This window comes from Camelus ferus, chromosome 30 (assembly GCF_009834535.1).
Source record: "Camelus ferus isolate YT-003-E chromosome 30, BCGSAC_Cfer_1.0, whole genome shotgun sequence".
NCBI classification, from domain to species: Eukaryota; Metazoa; Chordata; class Mammalia; order Artiodactyla; family Camelidae; genus Camelus; species Camelus ferus.
Genome location: NC_045725.1, coordinates 21,398,685 through 21,408,980, shown reverse-complemented (window position 1 = coordinate 21,408,980; position 10,296 = coordinate 21,398,685). Strand labels below are relative to the sequence as shown.

At 40.8% G+C, this 10,296-nt stretch overlaps 1 protein-coding gene across 1 annotated transcript in view; it reads right to left on the bottom strand.

The window, feature by feature from the left end:
• Window positions 1-446: 446 nt before the first annotated feature.
• The window catches only part of ONECUT2 (one cut homeobox 2), a 41,773-nt gene continuing 31,923 nt past the window's right edge, over window positions 447-10,296 (bottom strand). The window contains exon 2 of the mRNA XM_014557659.2: window positions 447-10,116. Within this exon, the coding sequence (XP_014413145.2) occupies window positions 9,830-10,116 (287 nt within the window). The 3' untranslated portion in view covers window positions 447-9,829. The remainder of the gene's footprint in view (window positions 10,117-10,296) is intronic.

Here is a 10,296-nt window from a genome sequence, read left to right as displayed (position 1 = left end):
TTACGTCACACTTTGCACGTGAAGCATGAGGCTGAGGGGGGATTGCTGAGGAAGGGGGGGTCTGCCAACCGGGGATGTTTTCTGTGTTCAGGCTGCCACCGATCTCTCTAGGCTCCCTCTTCTAGGGGTGGGTGCTCGGAAGGCTGCTGAAGGTGGTGTTTGCTTAGAGAGGAGCACCCCGCTGCTCAGTGACCAGATCTTCTTTGCTGTGTTTCCCAGGTATTCTGAGAATTCTATTTCCAATAGGAATTTGGGAAGAAAACCAAAGCAATTTGCTGTTTGGAAGGCTGGCCTTACACGTTTGCCTGGTGTAGAGGGAAGATGGAGCTCTGAGCCTGTTTGGATGGGAAAGGACTTTCACATGTCAGTGTGGTATGGAAACTACAGAGAGGGGATAAGTTTGTCCATTTATCTTCTAAATCCCTCTACTAGCTGCACTCTGTCTAGGCCCGGACCAGATGAGGTTTTTTTTTTTTTTTCATGTTACTTTCATGTTTATTAATCCTTCCATGGAGGAATCACTATCCACTCTTTTTTTTTTCGGAGCAGATGAGTTGATTGGTCTTTTCCCTTCTTGGCTTCTTTGTCTAAATGGTCTCTTAAAAAAGCTCAAAGAGAACACATGTGAAATGCAAAATACTAGTACTTAGTAAAGAACTACGCAGACTAGAGGCTGATCTTTACATATGTCTGAATCCATTTGCTGAGAATGATTCATTGGCTAACAGACAAATCACTCTTGAAGAATGAATCTTAACAGTGATTTAATCATTTGATGGACTCAGGAGAAACTTAAAAAAAGACCAATTAATCTCACGAGTAAGAAGGGAAGAGAGAAGCAACTTATAAATAATCACTTCTTAAACTGGCGTTATCTATTCCTCTGAAATTTGGGGGACATCTTTTGTTTACAATGAATACTTTTTCAGCATCCAAGGCTTAGGTATCTCTTAGAGATACAGAATAGATATTGATACAGAGTTGATATAAAAACGATATATCAACGTGTGCAAGTCAAATGGAAAAGGAAAAAGCCAAACAGCTTAAATGTCACATGTGCAAGCGGTGATCAAATTCCCCTTCTCTCTTACTGACCTAAACGTATCCATAATAATTAAACTCAACAGACCAAGAATGAACTTTCTCTTCTAGCTGAATTAAAAGTTTATATAGACAACACTCTGGAGCGGGGAGGTTCAACAGTGATCACACTAGACCACTGTGTACTTCCATGGCGAAAACCCCTCCATGAGCCCTAACGTAGCAAGGCTGGCCACCTTTACAAGCAACTGATCATATGTGGCTTTTTGTTGGGGTTCTAACTAGGCAGGCACTGAAATGCCTGTGACTCTTTTTACAGAGTGGAAATGTTAAGTGACAAGCCCCAGGCCCTCCTCACTGCTAAAGGATTGCTACCTTCTTCTTTGCCAAACTGTGGCTCATCTCGGCAGCACTGAGCAATGGGTACAGCACTAGAGTGGAAGGCAGGAGGCTTGTCTGGGCTTTGTCTCTAGAGTTACTTGCCTTGTATAACTGTTTCACTCCTCCAGGCTTCCAGGGGTTGGACTGAAAGACTCCTAAGGTCCCTTCCAGCTCTGCTATTCAATGATTAGAATTTCTATGAGCCAATCATTGGAAATCTTGACTATGATAGCTCCAAAGCGGGGACAGAGGTCGGGGCGAGGACTGAAGGCCACTTCCAACCAGGCTTCTTCACCAATTTGGAATTGGAATTTAAGGAATCCAATTACGGCAGCATCTGAACATGCATCCTGAATGTGTGGAGGGGACAGCGAACAAATGAGAGAAACACAGAAAATATCCCTTTCCAATTAGCAGCCACCGTCACAGAGAGAACGATTTCTTTGGGGTATCTGAGCTGTGGCTGTACATACCGTATGTCAGAGAGAACAGTTAAAATTATAAAAGAGCACAAGCAAAATGCAGACCGCACAGAGAAAGAAATCTTTGGTATCTTTGGTGTCATCAACACGATTAAAATTACAAATGGAAAAAGTCAGTGAGGTAGCCTTCTTTGGTTCTCACTAGAAATAGAAAGTTTTTCCTTTTTTTTTCTTTTTTCTGCTTTTTTTTTTTTTTCCTTTTTTGTTTTGTTGTTTTACACACACACAGAGTTCATTCTTGGAAGCAGCTAGTGTCAGGGTTTCTCTCTTTTTGCTGTTCTGATTTTTTTTTAAATTTATTTTTCCAGTTTCTGTATAGAAGCCCCGAAATCCAGGCTGGTGAAGCAGGGTCTCGGCTTAACGTTTTCTGAATGCAGAAAGGTTCAGGTTGAATGGTCACTGCTTGTCCACAAACTTTGCTCTGTTGTTCTGACAGCAAACAAACTGTAGCGCTCTCTGTTGTTTTAAATAAAAAATATAAACTCTATAGTGCACCTTTAGCAGATGCTGAATAAGTTAAATAAATAAGTTACAATATGAAGGCTCTGAGGGCCCCATAATTAAAAGGTGAAACTCGCCTGGTACCAGGTGGGGCTGGGAACTTAAATAATTTAATAACTGTTATTTAAACTATTTTCAAAGTTAATTCAAGAAGGTAAAATATCTTGCTTTTTTTTTTTTTTTTTTGTAACCTGTATTTCTTCCCTGTCTGTAACAGAATTTCACTGCTTTATAAAGCAAACTAAGCCTCAAGGGAATGCTAAAAGGGACTTTGCATCTCTGATGCACCACTGGTCTAGATTTTGATAAATAAGGACAAAGAATTAAAATCAAAGGAAATATGATTAAATAATTACCAAAATCCTATACACTTGTGTGCTAAAAACTAATTTAAATAAGTTAATTACATACTTAGCTTGTTGGGTCATAACCCAAAGGGGTAAGAAAAAAAGAAAGTTTGACTGTCTTCATTTTCTGATGGACAAAATGTACAGCCTCTTTCAATAGTCAATGAAAATAAAGCAGGGAATTATAACCTCTAAACTTTCTCACGTTCATGGAGACCATTTAAATGTGACAAGCATGAAAGAAAATTACCACTTTCCCCCTCTAGCTAGCACAGCCCCACAATTCCATGTCACCATTGTCTTAACCCTGGAAACCAGAGCCCACTTATTCCTCACTAGTTTGCGCTTTGCTTTGCTATGTTTTCCTACTATTTCTTTTCTTTTCTTTTTTTTTTTTTTTTTTTTTGGTGTGTGTCCTTTTTCAGGTCTTTGGATTCAGCTTTAGTTATGACAGATCCAGAATAAAGCTATTCAACCGAAGTCCTCAAGCACATATGTCAATCTTACACGGATGATTAACTAATAGCCAAGGTTTCTTGAAAGTTGAGTTTATCTTGGATGTGCCCAAATGAAAATAATTCTGAATAGACAGAATGAGGATGCTGGGGTACTTTTTTCTTTTTCCTGCACTTTAGTTTTCAATGTTACAATAAATAATAAAAACAATGTACATTGTAGAAGTACCACATACATGCTAAAATGATTGTTTAAAATTTATTTATTGTAACAGATGACAGTATGTATGTATGTATGGAGGTGTCTGTGCACGTGTCTGTGCAGTCTAGACACTCACGGGTGATATGAGTTGCTTTGGGGACACCCATGAGAATACATGCTGAAAGATGTATCTACACCTCTACACATCCAAGCTGACAGACTGTATAAGATTCAGGCAAACTCATCTACCAAGGTTTCTGCTGTGTGGAACGCCTGCTGCTAAAGACAGAGCAGAGTGGAAGACTTCCACAGAATGGACAGACCTGTAGCGATGAATTTTTTTTTTTTGCTATACACATTTTCCCCACTAAAAAGGGGTTAGCTGGTTAATTCCAGTCAACCAAGCTCAAAAACCTGTACGGAAAGCTTAGGCTCTAGCTTTAATTTGCCTCAGACTTTCAGAGACTTTTTGGTATCTGAGAACAATGAACACTTCTGGGTCCCATGGGATTCATGCAATAGCCCATCAGCCTCAATCGTAAGTTTCTTGTCTACCTGTGTGAGGCCTTCTGCTATTTTAATAATTATTTTTATATTTTATAACCCATTCTGAGACTTTCTAAAACAAATAAACAAACCCTCTCCCTTCCCCCTGCCCCTGGAAAGAAACACATTGCAGGTAGAAAATAGACATGGGACGTCCATATTTAAAGCCGTCGTTAACTTACGACATTGACACAGAAAAGTCGGGTGCACCTTCTTCCTCTAGCACGGATTTTGTGGCCTTATTTGAAAACAAGAATCTCCTGTTGTTTTAGAGGTGACCTGGTCTTAGCTAAACGTACAACATTATTAAGCTCTCCAGTCTTATAGGTAAACGTCGGAACATTACAGGCACACCAGCTCCACCCCTTCTCTGTCTACCATCTTCCACTCTCTCTTCCTGGTTAGGCTAACAAGTCTGGATCACGAGGCAGCAGCAGCAAAAACAACAACAAAAAGTCAGCTCTGATCTGTTAGGAGTCGTGACAGTTATTGTCACAGTCCTTGTGTCTGGGCTTTGGGGTCAACCTTGACCACATGCATCAGCCCTTTTTCTCTACTTTTTCATATACTCCATTGTTCTTCAACAACATTGGAACCCAGCAGATTCTTTTTCTATTTTGAAAGGTTCATACTATACAACCTCCTGAAAATCAAGAGTTCACCTCAAAGGTATACTGTCACGACACTTCGGTAACGGTGATCAGACAGACACTTCTGTAATTCTAAAAGCATTTTCAGAAGTGGGCAAGTGCCCCCCTGCGCCAGGTGGTGGTGATATTAAAAAAAAAAAAAATCAACTTTAATTTATGGGCATAAATTTAATTTATCTATGCTGGGTAAAATGGTTGATTATCTAAAAGGGATTTATGTTTGTCTTTGAAATACGTTGTCTGACTTACAAAAATGCGTGTGTGTGTGCGGTATCAGATTTACCTCCCTAATTCTGATTTTATTTTAGCTAGAAATAATGATTAGCTTGAATTTCCTAAGCCCACAATTGCCAAGCGCCTGTGGGGAAAGAGATGCTGTAGAGGAGACGCTTTGATTTCTCCAGACAAAAGCGTCAGGCTGGGGCCTTCTTGGCTCATCTCGCCTGCGCCGTTAAGGGGTTCAACCTACACACTATTTAACATTTTGGAAAAGCCTTTAAATACCATGGACAAGTTTTTATTGTTCTTGCTGTTTTCTTTTCCAAAAGAAATATATTGGCTCTTTTTTTTTTTAATAAAAACTTCCTAGAATGAACGAAGTATATTTCTAGTACCAAAATCACATTGAAAATAAAAATAAAGCAAGCCTATTTCCCTAAAGAAACAAAGAAAAGTATTTCCCACTCATTGGCCTTTGGATTTCTGTTGTCTCAAGAATGGGAATTTTGTGCAGCTTCCATTTTCATGTTTTATTTTAATTACTGTCACTCTGAAAATGAAATTGATTTCAGAGCAGCAGTATTTTGTTAAACAAAAAAGTAATACAACTCAAATTCTGAATAATTCTCAATGCTTGGCATTGAAACCAAAATAAAACCAAAAACTTTAAAAAAAAATGTATGTTTTTAATCAAGGAAAAAAAAAAGAATGGGAATTTTGGTTTGGAACTGCCCCTGCACACTGCCCTTTTCATTGCTTGTGGCTGAGGCATGCCTGGAATTTTTTTTTTTTGGATTGAGAAAATGGATCCTGAATAATAACCAGTCCAAACAGTTATTTTTTTTTCCCCTGACATTATTAACTGAAAATAAGTTTTTAAAATGCTTGAAGGAAACTTACTGGGCCAAATTCCACTACCTTTCAGTTTGCAGGGTTTGTTTTTTGCTTCCCAATTTTTAACAAATTGAAATTCTGTAGAGCTTCACTTTTTGAAACAGAAAGATATAGGTACACACACGTATTTATATATGTATGTAGAGAATTTTTAAGAAACAAGCACTTCTCTCTAGTAGCGCATTACCTAGTATGAGACATTTATCAGAAGTCCTTGGAAGGAAGTTCTTGCCTTTCTACATTATGACATCTTCCTCTGGTCACCAGGAACCCTGAGGGCGTGTGTGTGACTATACCTGGTTTGACCAGTGTTGAAATCTCAGGCCACAAAGACAGCCTCTTTTGGTTTAGACATCTTCATAGGATGCCAGAGCCCGAAATGCTGAGATTAAGCTGCCAAAGAATCACCAACCAATATAATCTTGAGAAGAACAACCATTGGGCCACACGTCACAAGGATTCATTTAGAAAGAGACAAGATGAAATTCATTTTTATCAACCCAGAGGCATGTTCCCCTGCTGAAATATGCTCTTCTCTTAGTCATTTGACAGAGACAAAGGGACACAGGACAAAGCCAAGGAATATCCCCAAATAGTATGAATTACAAAAGCCATGGAAAATCACTTCCTTTCCTGGCTCCATGGCTGCTGCCCCTGCAAAGGGAGACCCCACGTGGTGGGAGCAAGGAGGTGGCACCATGGACAGTGGGGCTCCCAAAGGCAGGATGCTAGGATTCTCCCCAAACACTGCTTTATGTTTTCTCTCTAGGATTGAGACACCCCCACCCCCAACAGCACTACCTCACCCCAGTGCCAGCTGTGGATGCACACAGGCTTGTCTGAACAAATTGGTAATTACTACCCTGAGAAAACCTGATCAACTCATTGCAGCAGGAGTTGGACTTCCCCTCTGAGAAGTCCCTTTGGTGGATCTACTCAATGAGGGGGATCTGGGAACACCCCAATGGGACAGGGCAGTTCCTGGAGAACAGATTCTGGGCTGGCCTCATCTCTGTAACGGGTGGGAACAGACCACTGAGCTTTCCCAGCAGTTACAGAAGAGGAGCACCCCACTGACCATGGCCCAGGTCTGGTGGATGGACCTCACTCACCACCTAGATCATGCTTGAGGCATAGAATAGAGATGACTCAAAATACAAATAAAACTCATTTGTACCATGGATCCATTTATCAACAGGTTAAATGCTGAAAGGCTTGAACTTGACTTTCAACCATCTCCAGGGATTTTCACAGAAATCTGAATACTCCAAATCATCCGCAGCAGCAAACGTACTCTGGGATGGCATGAGAAATGAGCAGAATTCTGAACTGGGTACTTAATAGATGAAGCACTTGACAAAAACAAGACATGAATTTGGACAGCAATAATTTGGGGTTATCACCAATGTCAAGCTGAATCTATATATGTATTCATATATATTATATATATCTTTCTTTAGAAATGCAACTTTACAGCTGATTTTTAAAAAGCTAATAGAAAAGTAGAAACTGACAATTATTTTTACATGTTTCTCCCCACCCCCAAACGAAGCCCTGTTAGGATGTAGCAATCACATGAAGATGAGGCTGTCAATTCCTCTATAAATTCTTTGGTTCTGTGGCTCGGGAGAGGATGTGTCACCAAGACCCCTACCCCTGACCCTCAACCCCCCTTCCCTCCCCTGATGCTGAGACTTTGAACATAGAAGGAACCAAGACTAAGGGTTAAGCAAAGAACATTCAAGGGACAATATTATTCCCCACACTCTGCGGAGCAGAAAGAGAATGGTTCAGTTTCCCAACACCTTAAACTTGGAGTCCACGGAACCTTTTGAGAGATTCCATGTTGGGTAGAAAGCCATAAAACAAAATTAAAGGAAAACAATAAAATCAAATAAATGACCCTTTCCTTTCGTTGCTCAGAAACAAAATTGATTACCTTTACACAGATCAATGGCGCTATTAGTATTTAAGCCAGGCAAGAGGAGATAATGAACTGAAACAAAAGGTGTGAGAAATCCTCATCTTTGGTATTGTAGCTGTTGAGGTTTCTGTTGCTCTGTTCCGTGTTCTTTTGAAAAACTGCATAGGCACAAATTAAAGACAATCTTCAACTTTAAGATTACCGCATGAGTTGTCAAATGAAGCAGCAGCCACGGAGGCTTTTCCTCATTCCTATTCCTGTCTCAACCCTTTCTTTAAAATCTGCTTCCAAAAAATGTCCCAGAGGTCTGTTTGAACACAGTGTGTTTCGCTGTTTTTCCGTTTCTGGTTTTTTTTTTTCCTGGCGTGCTTCCTTCTTGTTGGTGGTGATTTTCATTGATTTATGTATTTACTTATTTACTCATTTTAATGGGACAGTTTTGTTTGTTGCAGAAGTAGGTGCAGAAAAAGTTTCTTTGGTTTCGATTAAGTAATTCATTAAAAAAAGTCAGTCTCAAGTGTCTGTAAAGAATCATTGCAGCGTTTGGCTTGCTTTGAACACCCCTGTGGTGCCCACCTGGGGCCATTCACTGGTAAATATGCACATGGTGACCCTTGCAATCTCCCAGGGTTCTGTGGGCGCTCTTCCGCTTGTTGTGGGAAGGTGACAGCCAGGAACTACTCGCTGGGTGGCTTGGCGAACGTCTTTGGCATAGCCGGTCCGCTCAGCCCAATGGTGAGCCAAATGCAAGAGCTGAATGCCATTTGGAGTTGCAGAGGCTTTCTGACTTCTAAAAGTAATCACAGTATTTTTAGGCTAGAAAATGGCAAGTAGTAAATGTCTTTGGTTTGCAGTATCCTGCTTCTTTGGTGTGCTGCGTTTTCTCCAGATTTAGTCAGCTGTTTTGCTAGGATGATTCAACAATGGAAGAGATTCAGGACTACATGACAGTGATGAGTAACATATATGGCGGTTTGAATGACTTCTTTCTTCCTTGCTAGGAAACACTGAAAACACCCCTACCAATGGGATGGACAAGGGAACAACCCAAATCTGAAAGAATGAGAATGTATTATGTGGTGGTCATAATGTACAGTAGGAGCGACCAGGTGATGGGTAACCAAGAAGGATACATTAATGATCTAAAATAATCTAGATCTTTTAAAATGCTGCATTTGCTCCATGTACCGTAACAGTTAAGTTGGCCTCCTGAGTGTGCGTCTGCATTATGTACAAACAGAATTTGTAGCAAACGGCAAAATGTGCTTGAAGCCATATTCCTAATGATTCCCTAATGACTTCCCAACTGGCGTCTTGAAAATCCAGATGCAGTGAATCCAGAACCTTCCTTACTTCTCTGTTTATCTTCGTTGTGCTTGATACTTTGAGCTCAAGTGAACTGATCTGTTTTTTTTTTTTTTTTTTTTGATGGATCCAAGACATGTGAGATTTCCAGGAGGTAAGAAAAAGGAAATAGTAAATGAGATCAACTTAAAGCTTTCTAAACCATTCAATGAAAAAGATGCCTGAGTTGGAAAAACAGGTCCTTGGACTTTTTTTTTAACTTCCATATTTAAAACTTGTGCTCAGTAATTGTCCTTCTGATTTTTTTTTTTTTTAATGTTATGGCTGCGAATGTTGGTGTACTATGGTATGATGAGGCTAAGCACTTGGAAAGCAAATGAGGTCATTCTTGTTGCTAGATTCTCCTCTTATTTGTAGCTTCTTGGGAGCCCAAACTCAAGAGTCCTTACACAGGCCAAAGTCCCACTATTACTCACAGGAACTCCGACTGCAAGAGGTTAACAGGACCCAAAGTGGGACTGTTGACGTTCTAAGCAATCTTAAGCTTGGCTGACACCACAATGAAATTCACTTGCTCCAGGAAGGCCCCATTTGGGTTTCTGGGGTACTTAGCATGCTCACTCAGAGGACAGTGTCCGGTTCCAAGAGACTAATTTTCAGCTTGCACTTGGACTCCATAGCCATTAAAAACAAACAAACAAAAAAGAACACCTGGTCTATGATTACAGCTAGAATAGAAGTTTTCTTTTCAAGAGAATTGTGCTTTCAAATCACCAGTGAAGGGCCCCAGCTAAGAATCCGGTGTCTTTTTCCTTTGTGTTTTCTTTTGGTATCTGTTGTCCTCATTTGGAGGTGACTTGTGCCCAACTGAGAGTCCTTCCCTCACGCTTTGGTACAAGTGCTGGAGGTGGACGAGGAGCCCCCTGTGCTCAGATCGTCCTGCCACTTCTCCAGGCTGCGGCGCCGGGCGTTCATGAAGAAGTTGCTGACAGTTGTGAGCTCCAGGCCCAGCTGCTGGGAAATGGTGATCTGCATCTCTTTGGACGGGCGTTTGTTCTCCTTGAAGATGGCAAAGAGTGTTCGGCGCTGGAGGTCGGTGAACACCAGGCGGGATTTCTTCTGGGAATTGTTCCTGTCTTTATTTGGTTCTTGCTCTTTGCGTTTGCACGCTGGAAAGGGAAGAGAAGAGAGAGTCAGTGCGAGTCTGAGGACCAGCACCCGGGAAGGTGAGCCATTGAGAACATTGACAGAGTCGTACCAGGGGATGTAAACCGTTAAACTTTATTGTGCAAATTGCCCAGCTGTCAATAACCAGCCTTCCCAGTTCATCTCAGGGTGATGGAAGGCGT